This window comes from Carcharodon carcharias, chromosome 15, assembly GCF_017639515.1.
Source record: "Carcharodon carcharias isolate sCarCar2 chromosome 15, sCarCar2.pri, whole genome shotgun sequence".
NCBI lineage: Eukaryota > Metazoa > Chordata > Chondrichthyes > Lamniformes > Lamnidae > Carcharodon > Carcharodon carcharias.
This window is the reverse complement of record NC_054481.1, coordinates 102833607-102849426: the sequence shown is the minus strand read 5'-3', so window position 1 is coordinate 102849426 and position 15820 is coordinate 102833607. Positions and strand designations below refer to the sequence as shown.

Genomic DNA, 15820 nt, shown 5'->3' with positions numbered 1-15820 from the left:
AAGTTCAGAGCAGTTTGCTGAGAGGGTGGTAGTGATTGTGCTTAATGGCTGTATGCCTTTGATGGTTTAAATATTCTGATATAAACTGTAAATTAACAATTAAGCACAAATCAGGAAAAAAATTGTTTATTTCAGGTTTCAAAAAGCCAAGCAGATTAAGATTGCACAGGGAAAGCATCTATATTATCAGGCTAGACTTTTCTGAGTATCAGCTTTCACTCAGTTGTGATACCCTTGCCTCTGACTTTGTGTTCAAACCACACTCCAGAGACTCAAGCATTTAATCAAGGCTGACACTCCAGTGCAGGGATTGCTGTATTGTTGGAGGTGCTGTCTTTTGGATGAGACAGTAAACCCTATTTGCTCACTCAGGTAGATATGAAAGATCCTTTGTCACTATTTTGAAGAAGGGCAGGAGAGTTATCCCTAGTGTCTAATCAATACGTTTTCTCAATTAACATCACAAAAACCGATTACCTGGTCATTATCACAGTGTTCCTTCTGGGACCTCATAATCGCATATGGCTGCCACATATTCCACTTTTTGAACAGTAACTCAAAAGTAGAACTTGATTGGCTGGAAAGCACTTTGAGATACGAAAGGTTCAACATCAAGTTTTTCTTTTATAGTCAAAATCCGGTTTCTTTCATCCAATTAGTTACTTTAGCTCATTCTCTCAGATTCAATCCACCCACCTTCCTCCTCACACCCCCCCCCCCCCCCACCTCACCAAGGGGGCATGTGGTAACACATTGGCCTGTCTCCGACAGTGCCACTTTGAGTCCAGTCAATGGAACCTGCAAGCCAACCCTGAACCCCAAATTGCAACAACATTATCTGTCTGAATTGTGCCAATTTTCTGGAGTTACATGAACTGGCGTGGAGAATTTGCACTGCAGTCTGAATCTTGTGACATCACTTTGGCTGGAAATGCTAGACCAATTATGGGGTGCATATTCAAATGAGGAAGTCATGACTGAGCCATATGTCAGTTTTTTGTCATAACTTCCTGAACAACAGTGAGTGCTGATAAGACCTTCATTTCTTAACACTGGCGCACTCCCAGTGTATGCTCTGCCCCTCACCCATCAGATTGTGCAGACACCACATTTCTGTCTGCCAGGATGGCAGCCATATCCTTTCAGTTGCTCCGGATCTCACAGAGTTTCTTTACCTTCTTAATGCTCAGATAGTGCGGTTGACAGAAACTGGAATCAGTGTAGGGCCAGACACACAGATGGAAGTCCCGCTGCACCATCAGAGCAGAACTTCTGACTAGCAATGTACCAACCCACAACCAGACTCTTCAATAATCAAAGGTTTTTAATTAAACAATCAATCAGGAAAAAAGAAAAAGTCAAACAATGAAATCTACTCACATTATAATGCAGACTGGCTTAAACAGCCAAGTATTACAATTGAGATGGGGCTCAGCAACCTTTCCTTTACTGGCTCTCTCAAGCATTGACCAGATAGGATGAGCACGTAATAATTGCTATCTTTATGTCTACACTTCATCTGGCAAGCTGGACAGAAATATATCATTATGCTATGTGACTGCATGGGGCATCGCAGATGCTCAATCCTGAGAAGAGGCGAGAAATACTGGAGAGGAAAATTATTTTTAGAAGAAATATAAATACATGGAAAGAAGTAGCTTCATAGCTCTCAGCATCTGAATCACTTGAGGAGATGATAGTAGTGCTAATAATCTCTCATGTCCACCCAGTACTCTCTGTGTAACTTGAGGTGCCTCTTCATTGTAAATATAAGGGATCATATTCTGTTTTTCCTTCCAGTAAGGGAGCCTTATCTACTGGGAGTGCATGTCGGAGATTTGGTCCCTGCTGCTCATGATCTCCTGACCATGCAAATTATTGGCTGGAAATTGTACATGATGTGCATTCCAATTCCTGGTTTATTCTCCCTGTGGCAAGGTTCAGAGTGGGAAGTTGGGAAAATGCCTCTGCAGTGTAATCTCAACTCTTGCAATCTGCCCCCTACAGAATTGCCGGGTTGGTGCTGTTGGTAATAGATATTTTTCTCCTATTCTGTAGATTCAAAAATTGCTAATGTCACTCCATTATTTAAGAAGTGTGGTAGAGATAACCGCAGTCCTATCAGTTTTAGAGAAGCTGCTAGAATCTGTCACCAAGGGCAGAGTGACTGAGCACTTAATCCAACATGAACTGATAGAGAGAGTTAGCATGGCTTCATTAAAGGTAACTAAGTTAACTGAATTTTGTGAGGTGCTTACTAATAGGGTAGATTGACAAAGAGTGTCTATGAATGGTATATATGGATTTCCAGAAATCATTCAGTACGTGTCTCCACAAAAATGAATGCTCACAGAATTGGCAGGAGGCAGGAATGGGGATAATGGGTATGTACAGAAACAGGAGTGTATGTTGTGCATGTGCATCCCGACTCATTATGGCGCAGTTTATATAATTACCTCCAATTTGCATGGTTCTATGGTCTCCAATACCTTGAGCAAGATATTGATCCTGTGCCTATAATGAGTACAGCAAACATTCACTATATGTCTTTAAGGAAGGAGACAATGTTATCAACAGCCTGTTTCCCTGATGGGAAGGTCAGGTAACCATTATCGAAGAAGCTGATTATCCCATGGAAACCATCTTGAACATGGTACCAGGATACTGGAACGCCTTTGTCTTCTAGCCTCTTTTTGAACAGCAGGCCATCATCCCGAAGCACGTCAAACTCGCAGGTCAAAATATAGGCTGGCGGCAATCTCCCAATGGCAGCATCACTGGCAAGGAGGGGGGAGAAGGTCGGCTCTAAGCTGGGCTTAACAAGATCATAAACATCATCATCATGTGTTAGGACAAGGTTGGGCTTGTGACCTCTGACCTGAAACTCGCTGGGGATCAAGTCTGCCTTTATCCACTTCCTGTAGTTATTTTTGAGTTCTACTGGTAGGTGCTGGCCTGACAGTACATCCTCCCCCAGTGACATGTCCCCATTCAGATACTGCAGAACAAAGAAGACCATCCGTGTTCGAAACAGGAGGGGCACATATTGGTTTTGCTGATAGGAGGGGAGGTTGAAGTCGACCATTTGAAGGGCTGGGTAGATCAGGACCTGGGCACAGAGAGCTGGCAAATCCGAGCTCTCTTCCATGGCAGTGATCCTCAGACATACGGCTGCAGTCAAGTTGCCCCCAGCGCTGTCCCCACTCACAACAATCCTGGAGCTGTCGACTCCATAATCTTCTGCAGTCTTGAGGAAGTGCAGTGTGGCATTTAGGCAGTCCTCAAACTGAGTAGGGTACCTGTGCTCAGGTGCGAGGCGGTACCTGGGTAAACCAAAAGGAAAAAAATTAGACCAAATAGGGTTAGTCTTATTAGCAACTTTGGTTAGGGAGATCCACAGGGCAGGGCACCAGCAAGGTTGAAGAAAAAGCATGTACTGCTTGAGGTGTTCAAGCCAGATTTGGCAGTTAGATGCCATGTCGCCTCTGACCTATGGACTTCAGTTCACACAAGTGGCTTTTGTACCAGGGAAATAGTGGTGGGGGGTGGTGCGAGTGCAGGGTGGGGGACGCTGCATAGTCATCAGATCTGAAGAGCTGGAGGTTTTCAAGAGTAGAGAGATGAAATGTAGACAGCAAGCTGTGTGTGTGTGTGTGTGTGTGTGTGTGTGTGTGTGTGTTAGAGAGGGGGAGAGGGAGTCCATGTCCAGTTTGGAGGCACTAAGGAGCTTTTAAATGCAGAGATTGAGAATCAACATTCAAAGATTTAGCTAAGGAAGGTGAAGGGTGAACAATGAGAGTCTCAAAGGAGAGGTTGAGAAAATGACTATGATGTCTTTGAATGTGGAGAATGTACCTGAAGAGTATGAGGATCACCTAAGGCGAAGACTGAGAATTAGCCCCACCATTTCCATAGTGAGGTGCTGGGACATGCAGCTGCAAGGGCATCTCCAAGGAGGGACAAGAAGTCACTGAGGTGAGGTTGAGAATGGGAAGGACTGTTCACAAGACAGCAGGCATTTTGCAGAGAAATCTGAGGAGAAAGACATTTGACAAACTCACAAGGGGGAAAGAGGGAGATTCACTCAGGAATCAGAGTGGACATGAAATGAAGGAGAGGAAGTTTGAGTTGAATGCAGGAAATCTGACTGATGGAGAAAGAGCCCAATGTGGAAACAAGGCTCCTCTTGTGAGGGGAATTGATTACAAAAGTAGGGAGGTTATGTAGATTCTTGATTAACAGGGGGGGTTATCAGAGGTAGGCAGGAATGTGAGGGGTTACAATCAGATCAGCCATGATCTCGTTGAATGGTGGAGCAGACTGGAGGGATCGAGTGGCCTCCTCCTGTTCCTAATTCGTATGTTCGTATAACATGAGGAATGAGGTGGACGAGGCCTAGGGAGGCTATGGGCCTAATCAGACAGCACATAAATTGGCCCTGGTGGAGGAATTCAGGGGAAGCCTTTTAGAAACATGAGAACGTGGAGTTTGCTATCACATGGAGCGGTTGAGGCGAAGAGCATAGATACATTTAAGGGGGAGCTAGATAAGTGTGTGAGGTCGAAAGGAATGGAAAAACATGCTGATGGAAATTAAGTAAGGTGGAAGGAGGCCCACGGGGAGCATGGAGAGTGGAATGGATCTGCTGGGCGGAAGGGCCTGTTTCTGTGTTGTAAGTACTGTGTGGTGGAATCATGATGGATGGGATGCAGAATCAGCAAGGACTAAAGCAAAGTACATAAGGCAGGAGAAGGCAAGAGTGAATGGCAGGGACTGGGAGAGAAGAGGCTGGAATCACTCATCCCCAGCCTTTTACAACAGTAAACTGGATCCACGTGCCCCAGTGTGTGAGTAGGCCCTATATGATTGAACTGGATCTGGCAGAACAGTGATCAAACATCACAATTAACAAAATGTTTAGAGCAAAACCTCCTACCAGATAAGTGTTACTAAGAATAGGAGGAATAGAATGCTCTGGACCAAGAGATGTGTGGAAACACACTTTTCCTAGAGATTTCATAAAACTGCGAGGACAGAAGATTTGCTTTAATCCTGGGGAATGAAATGGGGCGAGTTAACTGATGAGGGAACAATTGGGAAATAAAAGGTATGAAACAATTCGGAGCAAAAGTAAGAAATAAAAAGAAGTAATAAAAATAGTGGAAGGTGAGCCTTTGGGAGCAGAAAAGGACAAAGTTCAAGGCGGTGAGGGTTTTGACCCAAAGTAACTGGGACAAAAAAGTTAGCAAACAGGATAATGGAGCAACAGCGTGAAATCTGCAAATGTCAGGCAGTTAGCATAGAAGATAAACATAACTCAAAACTGGGTGCGATAAGACTAGCGCTCCATGGATAACATAGGAAGATTGGAATTGCTAGACAAGACCACAGTCCATCTAGTTTGGGCCTTCTACCATCCTGGTAGTAGCTTAACACAACAATATAATGGAGTTGTTGACCAATCTCTATAAAGTGAGAGAGTAAAAATGTACAAATTGGGGCATGAGATAAAATTAGACCTCACACTACTGTATATAGTCATCAACATTTTAAAAAATGTATTCTTTCATGGGATGTGGGCATTACTGACAGGGCCAGTATTTGTCACCCACTCCTAATTGCCCTTGAACTGAGTGGCTTGCTAGGCCATTTCAGAGGGCAGTAAAGAGTCAGCCACGTTGCTGTGGGTCTGGAGTCACATGTAGGGCGGACCAGGTAAGGATGGAAGATTTCCTTCCCTAAAGGACATTAGTGAACCAGATAGGTTTTTACAACAATTGATGATAGTTTTGTGGTCACCGTTACTGAGGCCAGCTTTATTATTCCAGGTTTTTATTTATTAATGTGAATTTAAATTCTACCAGCTGCTGTGGTGGGATTTGAACCTGTGTCCCAGGGCATTACCCTGGGCCTGTGGATTACAAATCCAGAATGTAGCAAATGTCGTTGAAGAGGTCGGGGGGGTGGGAGATGTGTAAAGGGAGATCAGGAGGGCTATGAACTATGATAAAAGGAAAGCAGGTCTTTTAAAAGGAATGATATTACAAATAAAAGAATTTTCAGGAGTGGATAGAATACCTCAGAGAGAAAGCAAGCAATGGATTGGTAGAGGATAAAGCTATGATGGAGATATTGAATAAATATTTTTTTGACTTAAGTCTTTTTTAACAAATGTTGGTGGAAATGTAAATGTTGGACATGGGACAATTGTTCGGACAAACTGTAGAAAAGGAATTGGATCTCAAAAAAAATTAGCTGAGCTCGAGGTGGATAAGTCAGCGGGTCCTTCCTGATGGCTGCATCCTGGGCTGTTGAAGGGAATCAGAGAGGAGAAAGTATGGAATCTGGCCACGTTGTGGGATTGCAGAGTAGCCGATATTTAACCTCTGTTTGAGGAGCTGGACAGGGGGGAGGATAAACCCAGGTATGAATTGACCTGTTAGCCTAATGGGCAAACCTGTAGAATCCCCGATTCAAGATAAAATGAGTGACTATTTAGGCATGTACCTGGCATGTGTTAAAATTGTATCGAGCCAAGCAAGGGAAAGATTAGACAGAAAACAAAAGCATCCCTTTCACTCCTGAATGAGATATTAATTGGAGAGGAAGAATTAGGCTTCTCTCTGTACATCACATGGCCCAAAGCAGTACTGCTTTTAAAAAGATTGAGATCAGCCCAATATTAAGAATTTGTCAGTTTTATGAAGTACCATTTCCTCTGTGCAAACAGGCAGCAGATACTCACTCCACAGATACCACAACCGAGCCTGTTTCCTTGGCGATGTACCAGCACAAATGTTCATAGTCATCTAAGAAGAGAAGACACATTAGTTACTAGGAATTCATTTTGTCAGGATGAGAGATGTAAATGCTGGGGAATGGAGGATGTGACATTTCAGGCTTCCAGTATCAGCATCAAGTAATCCCAGCGCAGGTACAGTATGAGTTAGATGCAGAGCTCCCTCTGCGCTGCCCCACCAAACACTCCCAGGGCAGGCACATCACAGGTTAGATTGTTACTGTCGAAAATGTGCTGCAATAGAATTCATGCTTTAAATTGGTAATTAAGCCCATTTGGGAAAGGATTAGGGAATCATTGCAGGAGTAGATAAACCAGTCCACTTTGAGTGTCTGGAAGGAACTGGGAGAGTCTGTGACTTTACTTTGCTGCCTTGGAAATAAACTTGTTTTAAGGTACAGGCTAGCTTCAGACTCATTCTTCCTCAACATACAATTATTTGAAGTAACATAGATATGGAATGAAACTCTGTCTGCACTGGGTTGACAGCCAGTGGGAGTTGCTTGTGCCCAATGGGTTTTGGTATTCTCTCCTTATCACAAAAGGGAGGTGGGACACTTTACCCTTGGTTTCTGCCAGCGAGGAGATGGTACTCTAACAATAAAACCCTTGAGGAGGGCAACAGGAAGCCACCTCAGTAGCTTTTCCCCAATGAGACTCTCTCAAGATTCTTTTGTCTTGAGTTTGAGGGTGAACACAGTTGGCAGACGGTCCTCGGTACAGCAGTGCCCATGTTAACTGCCTTCATGGGCTGCATGGGATCTATTGCAGCCTCATCAAATTTAAACCTCTGTTCTGTTAATATACCGTGGATCTTCCTGATATAGGAATAATCCACAGCACTAAGAACAGCTCACTGCAAACATCTTGCAAAGGTCAACTCAAGCCAGCCAGTGAATATAAATCTAAATTGGATCATGTTGCATGAGCTTTGGGAGCTAATTGCCTGGACTCGCTGACCTTGGACTGTGGTTTGTACTCCTCAGATTTCGTCAATATTTGCACTGGCTGTTAGCACGGAGGCTGCAAACCAGACGGTCCAAGGTCTGGTCCCCAGCCTATGCTGCTAACTGACCTAAGCCCGGACAATGACCTAGGGTGCTACAAATAGCTAGTGCCAGGGAGAGGAGAAATCGATACACTCCTGACTGTTACTGATTCCTTAGAACACGTTTGAGTGTGGTCGCTGGTTGAGGTTTGGCTGAAAAGGCCCTCAGTCATCCAGCCTGGAGATTAAACTCCCCCTGGGTGTTTTGATAAAAACAAGAAAATACTTGCATTTATATAGCACCATTCATACCCTCACAATATCTCACCCAGCTTTACAACAACAAAAGACTTTTGAGCTGTGGGACCATACTGTGCACAAAGTGGAGTTTCCCATATCAACAATGTGGCCATGAACAGATAATTTGTTTTAGGTGTTGATTGAGAGATGAATATTTTTCCAGGAACCCCAGGAGACATCCTCTGCTCTTCCTTGAACACTTTATATCCATCTGAGAGCAGACAGGGCCTCTGTTTAATGTCTCCTATCCAGGGAGATGGAGTCCGGGTTATCAGGGAGCAGGTCTCTGACACTCACCTATACTGCCAAACACCCATCCACCACCGTGAAAGAACAGGATCCCTCGTCTTTTTCCTGCAGCTGCTGACCGTGGTTGGTAAACCCTCACGGGGACACCGTCAAATTGCACGTCCTGGATGACCAGCCCAGCATCTTCCTTGTGTTTTGTCCTGAGTACTTTTGAGCGCAGGTAGCGAACGAAAGTGATCTGCGTTCCAAGACCCAGGTTCTGGGCGATGTTTCCCTGGATGGAAAGGATGAGGGGGAGAGGGGGTTAAAATATATCCAAAACTTGCATTTATATAGTGCCCTTAACATTGTAAAACATCCACGGGAGCGATCGGCAGACATAAATTGTCACTGAGCCAAAGACGGAGATTGTAGGACAGGTGACCAGAAGCTTGGTCACAGAGGTAGGATTTAAGAAGCGCCTTAAAGGAGGTGAAGAGGTTTAGGGAGGGAATTCCAGAGCTTAGGACGTAGGTGGCTGAAGGCCGGGCTGCCAGTGTTGGAGTGAGAGGAATGAGAGATGGAAAAGAGGCCAGAGCTGGAGGAGCTCAGTTCTTGGAGGGCTGTAGGGCTGGCAGAGGCTGCAGAGATAGGGAGGACATTGGCCATGGAGGGACTTGAATCTCAGGAGGAGGATTGAAACAGAAATGAAGCAGTTTGAGAAGAAGCACACAGAAAGTCAAATATCCACGACAGCCATATTCCCTTTTCCCTCTCTCCTTTCCTCTCCTGATGAAGCTGACTCACTCCTGGGATACAGGTCTACCAGGCACAGGGCCTTCTGTGGCATCTCGCCCCACCACACTTTATTCGATTGTGGAATCTGTCCTGACCTGATATCCATGCACAGGCACCGTCCAGTCACTGCATTAGCTGCTTGTGGCTGGTGATGAAGCACCCTGAGGTCAAATAGCCTGTTGGCACTCACTGTCCAGCCTCACTGGAACGACCACTTGGGTGAGACATCAAGGTATAAACAGTGGCTTTGGTCCTCTTCCGTGCAGGAATCACTGCCACTCCCCCCAACTATGCCTCAGAGTGAAGGGGAGTAAAGTGGAGGGAAAAATTCATTAACCACAAAAAGTTATTATTTGTCAGCCGCGTCATTTAGAAACTAAGAATTTTCAAGGCTAGAGGAGACTGCCAGTTTACCTCGTCCGCCCTCCTGGGGCCCTGATTTAATGTGTTTTTCTTCAAGGGACTTGAATTTGATCCCGAAGAGATCTAAGATCATTGTCCCTCTAATCTTCCTCAATAAGCTTTTGCAGTAATCCACCACTCTGTCAGGCAAATCTCACAGGGTCCTCACTAAATCTATCTATTCTCCTTTTGCTTTCCTGCCCCCTCACCTTCTGCTGACTTGTAATGATTCAAATATCTCGAGATGAGGCTCTTCCCCCACCCCCCCCAAGTTTTATTCATTTGGTTAATTCAGTCCTATCCTTTCATCCCTCTCCAGTGAGGAGAGCCCCATTGCCGTGAGCCTATCTTCAAATGATAGGTTCTCTTATCTCTCCATCGTCATGGAAGTTTTCCTCTGCACTTTCTCCAGTTCAGTTATACTCTTGTGTCGTGCAGCACTCTATTGAGGATAAAAGCAAAATACTGCGCATGCTGGAAATCTGAAATAAAAACAGAAAATGCTGGAAAACTGCAGCCGGTCTGGCAGTAACAGTGGGGAGAGAAAGCTCTTAAAATGACTTAAAAGGACTTAAACCGTTAACTCTGTTTCTGTCTCCACAGACGCTGCCAGACCTGCTGAGTTTTTCCAGCATTTTCTGTTTTTATATCCTACTGAGGACCTAACCAACACTACATGTAGGGTTGCCAACTGTGATTAAATATATTCCTGGAGGTTTCATCACATGGCTTTCCCTCACACTCCAGCCATTGGGCAGAATTTTGCCCTTGGTGGGCGGGCGGGCAGCTGAACTCTGCTGTCGAAATGGGGCCGGCCGCCATTTTGAGTGGGCAGGCCCAGCGGTCTGCCCGACAGGAAGTGCAATGGGCTTCCTGTGCGGGGGAGGGAGGGAATCCCCAGCTGTCAGAGTGCGCTCGTTCACGCATGCGCACAAAAGAGAACATTGGTCCCTGAGGCAAAGTCCTGTCTCAGGGAGCATACTGACAGGTAAGAAAAGTCAAAAAATAGAGAAATATTAAAATTATTAACATGTCCCCCTCATGTGACAATGTCACGCGAGATGGGACCTGTTAATAAGAAACACATAAAGTTTATTACATTTTTAAAAAACGGACATGAAACCTCATCCCGCCAGTGGATGAAGTTTCATGAATAATCTGCAGCCCGCTGGGGCCCCTGGCCTGCCCGCCAGCCTTAAGCTTGGATGGGCAGGGTGTTTAATAATGGTAATTGTCCATTGACAGGTCGGCGGGCAGACAGCTGATTTCGCTGTGCCCCCACCTTCCTAAAGATTTAAAGGGACCGGGAGGACATCGGGGGTTCCTCCCGAAGTCATCCCGCGTCATTTTCCCCTCGGCGAGCAGGCCCCGCCCCCAAATCGCCGAGGGGAAAATCCTGGCCATTATTCGGCCAACACATCCATCCTTGTTCTGATGAGGAGTCATACAGACTCGAGACGTTAACTCTGTCATCCTTTCCACAGATGCTGTCAGACCTGCTGAGCTTTTCCAGCAATTTTTGTTTTTGTTTCAAATTTCCAGCATCCGCAGTATTTTGCTTTCATCCTTGTGATCTACTGCCTTCCTACGCCAATTGGAAAGCAATAAGACTCATTACCCAATTGGATGATGCTTGACTGTCAGCCAAACATCCTTCACCCACCCCTCCCCCCCACACCCCATTTTCAATACTTTTATAGCTGATCGAGAGAAATGTTCAAAGAAAAGGACAAAAAAATCTTATTTTAATGACCTGATGATTTTTCTCCAGGGTTGCACACAGCAGTGACCTGGAGATTGACCTTCAATTCCTGGAGGCTCCAGGCCAATCCTGGAAGGTTGGCAACTATAGCTCTGCACAATGGGCAAGATTCCTTTGGTCTACTCTCGGTACCAATGTGGAGGAAATTGCAGGCCAGGGGGTTGGGGAGGGATTCGAAAGGAGAACAGACATTTCTCCATTTTCATTCAGTTTCAGGAGTACAGGCACTATTATGGGACGAAACACTTCACTGCTCTCCCCATTGACTGAGCTCTCAGGCGTATTTGACTTTGGTTCCGTTGACCTGTCCTATCTCTGCTGTACAAAACACTCCTTTTGTACCATGACCCTGAACAAACTCATAACAGCTTAGAGTGAAACCTTTACTTCTCCTTCTGACTGAAGGTCAAGGGTCAGGGTGTTGGAGAACTGAGGGGGGGTAACAGTTGGCTAATGGAGACCTGTTGGGCTGAGAGGGCATTTGCGCCTTTAATGAAATGAATGCATCACATCAAAACAGTGAATCTCATGAAAGGGAATAACTACAGCAGAGATAACTACAGCAATTCTCCCGGTAGTTCAGTGAGTATAGGCATGCTTGATTTGGAATTAGACCGCAGAGGTCACAGTGTCCCTGTTCTGACTCGCAGTCTGTGTTGATTTAAGTAATCTTAGTTGTTAAACAATGACAATTTGCGTCAAAGTCTCTGGGTTTGGAAAGAGGAGAGAAAAAAAAACAGAGAGAATTCTGGCTCCAAACCCCTTCTGGAAACTGCACATGTGAAGGAAAGGATCAGATTCCTGTGTGATGGCCTCCACAGTCGGATAGCTTGCTGGCACTCACTGACTGTTTGGCAAGCAGATCTTTGGAACTTAATTCCCCAGAAAGCAGTGGAGGCAGGGTCATTGAATCACTTTAAAGCAGAGATAGATATATTCCTGACTAACAAGGGAGTCAAAGGTTATTTTCTGGTTGGCAAGGTGTAACAAGTGGTGTGCCACAGGGATCAGTGCTGGGGCCACAACCTTTCACAATTTATGTAAATACCTTGGATGAAGGGACCAAAGATATGGTTTCTAAATTTGCGGATGACACAAAGATAGGTAAGATACTAAGATGTGAAGAGGACTGAAGGAGGCTACAAAGGGATATGGATAGGTTAAGTGAGCAAATGGAGTATAATGTGGGAAAGTATGAAATTGTCCATTTTGGCAGAAAAAATTTTAAAAAAGCATGCTATCTAAATGGTGATTGTGAGAGATTGCAGAGCTCAGAGCTGCAGAGGGATTTTGGTGTCCTAGGTGCATGAATTACAAAAGCCTAATATGCAGGTACAGCAAGTAATTTGAAAAGCTAATAGAACGTTGTCGTTTATTGTGAGGGGAATTGAATACAAAAGTAGGAAGATTATCCTTCAGCTGTACAGGGCATTGGTGAGGCATCATCTGGTGTACTGTGTACAATCCTGATCTCCTTATTTAAGGAAGGATGTTAATGAGTTGGAAGCAGTTCTGGGGTTTACTAAACTAATATTGGGATTGGGCGGGTTGTCTTATGTGGAAAGGTTGGGCAGGCTAGGTTTGTTTGCGCTGGAGAAGAGTAAAAGGAGACTTGATTGAAACATATAAGACCCTGATGGGTTTTGACAGGGTCGATGGGGAGTAGATATTTCCTCTTGTGGAAGAATCTAGAACTAAGGGCCACTAAGAGCATAATCTCAGAGTAAGGAATCACTCATTTAGGACGGGGCTCAGGTGATTTTTTTTTCTCTCAGATGGCAGTGCGTCTTTGTAACTCTCTTCCTTAAAAGGCGGTGGAAGCAGAGTCTTTGAATATTCTTAAGGCAGAGCTAGATAGATTCTTAATAAGAAAGGGGGTGAAAGGCTATTGAGGGAAGGTGGGAATGTGGGGTTGAGGTTACAATCAGATCCGCCAAGATCTTATTGAATGACGGAGCAGGCTCGAGCTACTCCTGCTCCTAATTTATATGCAAGGTGCTCAAGAGCTTTGGTCTGGTTGCACAAGAGAAGAAAACTCTGGTTTGGGGGGTGGGGGGTAGCGGAGGCAGGTGGTGTCTCCAGGCCTGGTCAGTAAATAGTGATTTTAATGGATAAGATTGCACGCTCCCTGCTCAGAGCATCACCCATTGGGAGCACATCAAAAACTGTGCATATGATTTACAATAGGCTGCAACTTGCTGAAAAAATAACAGTGCACACCTTATTAATGTGCAGACTGGGCAGCAGGTTCAGTGGAAGAGCAGATGAAACATGGGTTGAGAATCTTCAGAATTTACTGGTCAATGTACCTCACTCTGCTATTTATTTCACACCAGCAGCCATTGGCCTCCCTGTTATTTTGAAGAACTTGCTAGATTTGCACATTAATTGCCCATTAAACTCTCAATGGAAATATAATTAAGAGCACACCTTTTTAACAGGTTTTTAACACCATATTCCTTGTTAAAATAGTGCCAATCAAGCTCTCTGGCCCAGAATGGGAAGAATTAAAAGTGTTAAATCTCATTCCTTCAGGTTGTGAATTGTGGCTGGAGATTTTAGAAACTTCAATTTTTTTTTTACTTTTTTCTCTTTCTCTCTCTCTAAATCCAAACTTTCTTTCCTTCTCTTTGATCAATTGACTCAAATTCATACTCATAATCTGTCTGTTTCTCAATTCTGAAATCTCATTAGTTAAGGAGGCAGACTGTTGGTCCCACCCATTCTTGCCTGGTTGCTCTCACCACACTGTTATCAGCAATTAGGGAACTGACTGTTTTGGTCTGAAGGGCGGAGGTTAAATTCTAACTAACAGCACACACTGCGAGAGAACCTATTAAAGCAAGATACAACGAAGTGTGTATTCCCAGCAACTGAGGATCTGCATTGGGAGTGGGCAGTCAGAAAAGTTAGCCTTTAAATCCTAGAGTGGCATTTGCCTTTAACAGCCTAGACTAAATGAAACGCAGTTATTCCCTCAAAAGAAATGAATGATTAATCGGCTGTGCTAGACACGGTTTGTATCACTAACCAGCTCCCTTGTAGTTTCCAACATTTTCAAACTCTGGCAGTGCTTCTTACCAAAGTGCCTATCGCCACTTGGGTCCCATAGATGAGCCTGAGTTTGCCTGGCCCCTGGATACCTTCCGGCAGAACAGAGTCGGTGAATACAGTGTAAATTACCCCGGAAACCAGCAGCACAAACAAGCCGACCACAAGAGCCAACATCATTGCCAAGGTCCAAATCACTAGATCCATAATAAGCTTTCTGTAAATAAGTCTTCCGACAGGCTCAGAGATCACTCAGACAGGCCAGATCCTTGTCCTGCCAGTTTGCTCTCTGCACTGTTCAGTGTCCTTGCAGAGCTGGGGAAGAGGAAATACCTCACCGCAAACCAGGAACTGGAAGTGGTGTGTGTGTGTGTGTGTGTGTGTGTGTGTCTGTGTCTGTGTGTGTGTCTGTGTGTGTGTGTGTGTGTGTGTGTGTGTGTGTCTGTGTGTGTGTGTGTATTTCATTGAATCATAGAATGCTAACAGCACAGAAGGAGGCCATTCGGCCTGTCATGTCCATGCTGGCTCTCTGTAAGAGAAACTCAGCTGGTTTCACTCCCCTGCCTTTTCCCTATACCCCTGGAATATTTTTTCTCTTCAGATAATTATCCAATTCCTTTTACTCTTCTTTTTCCTGTTTATTGTTAGATGTGATTCCGCGATTCGGCAGCACTTGCTGAACAATCCTGAATGCACTAATAACTACACTAAAAACCAAGTTAAGATCATCAGTTGAGCTCATAACATGGCTCATTTATGCTTGTTAGAAGCAACATACATTCATACGCAACAACCCATTCTCTGTAAACAAATGGAACATGTTCAAGCCTTTGCACCTTTTTTGAATTACCCGGGAGCTTAGGGATCCTATAGTTCCCCGTTGCTTTCTCCATGGCAATGCCTCAGCCAATCAGACTGCCATCAAATGAGCACCCTTTTTTCCCATTGTATAAAATGTTGTGATTGTTTGAAATTTGGCATTCTTGCATTTATCCTGATGAGTGCAAGACAAAAAGTTTCAATATTCAATTTCCTTTTGTTTGTATGTATATGTTTGCAAGTAGTGTGTATGGTTTGAATGTGGGCATGTGTGTTTTGTGTGTGTGTTGTGTGTGTGTGTGTTTTGTTTGTTGTGTGTCTCTGTGTGTCTGTGTGTGTTTTATGTTTGTGTGTTGTGTGTTTTGTGTGTGTGTGTTTTGTGTCTGTGTGTGTCCTGTGTCTGTGTGTGTGTGTTTTATGTCTGTGTGTGTTTGTGTGTGTGTTTGTGTGTTTTGTGTCTGTCTGTGTGGTTTGTATGTGTGTGTGTGTGTTGTGTGTCTGTGTGTGTGTTTTGTGTGTGTGTGTTCTGTGTGTGTGTGTGTTTTGTGTCTGTGTGTTGTGTGTTTTGTGTGTGTTGTGTGTGTGTGTGTGTTCTGTGTGTGTGTGTGTGTGTGTGTGTTCTGTGTGTTGTGTGTGTGTGTGTTCTGTGTATGTGTGTGTGTTCTGTGTGTGT

General features: G+C 44.5%; 1 protein-coding gene across 2 annotated transcripts; it reads right to left on the bottom strand.

The window, feature by feature from the left end:
* Positions 1–1309: 1309 nt before the first annotated feature.
* aadacl4 (arylacetamide deacetylase-like 4) lies at positions 1310–14656 on the bottom strand. 2 transcript variants are annotated; one of them, XM_041206620.1, is made up of 4 exons: positions 14359–14656; positions 8385–8610; positions 6746–6809; positions 1310–3323 (listed from the first exon to the last, which is right to left on the bottom strand). In XM_041206620.1, exons 1-4 carry the CDS (start codon positions 14533–14535, stop codon positions 2540–2542), a joined length of 1251 nt encoding a protein of 416 aa, XP_041062554.1. In that variant the 5' UTR covers positions 14536–14656; the 3' UTR covers positions 1310–2539. The 2 variants fall into 2 exon arrangements, with proteins under 2 accessions (XP_041062554.1, XP_041062555.1); XM_041206621.1 differs by having other exon boundaries at positions 14461–14656.
* Between the last annotated feature and the right edge of the window lie 1164 nt (positions 14657–15820).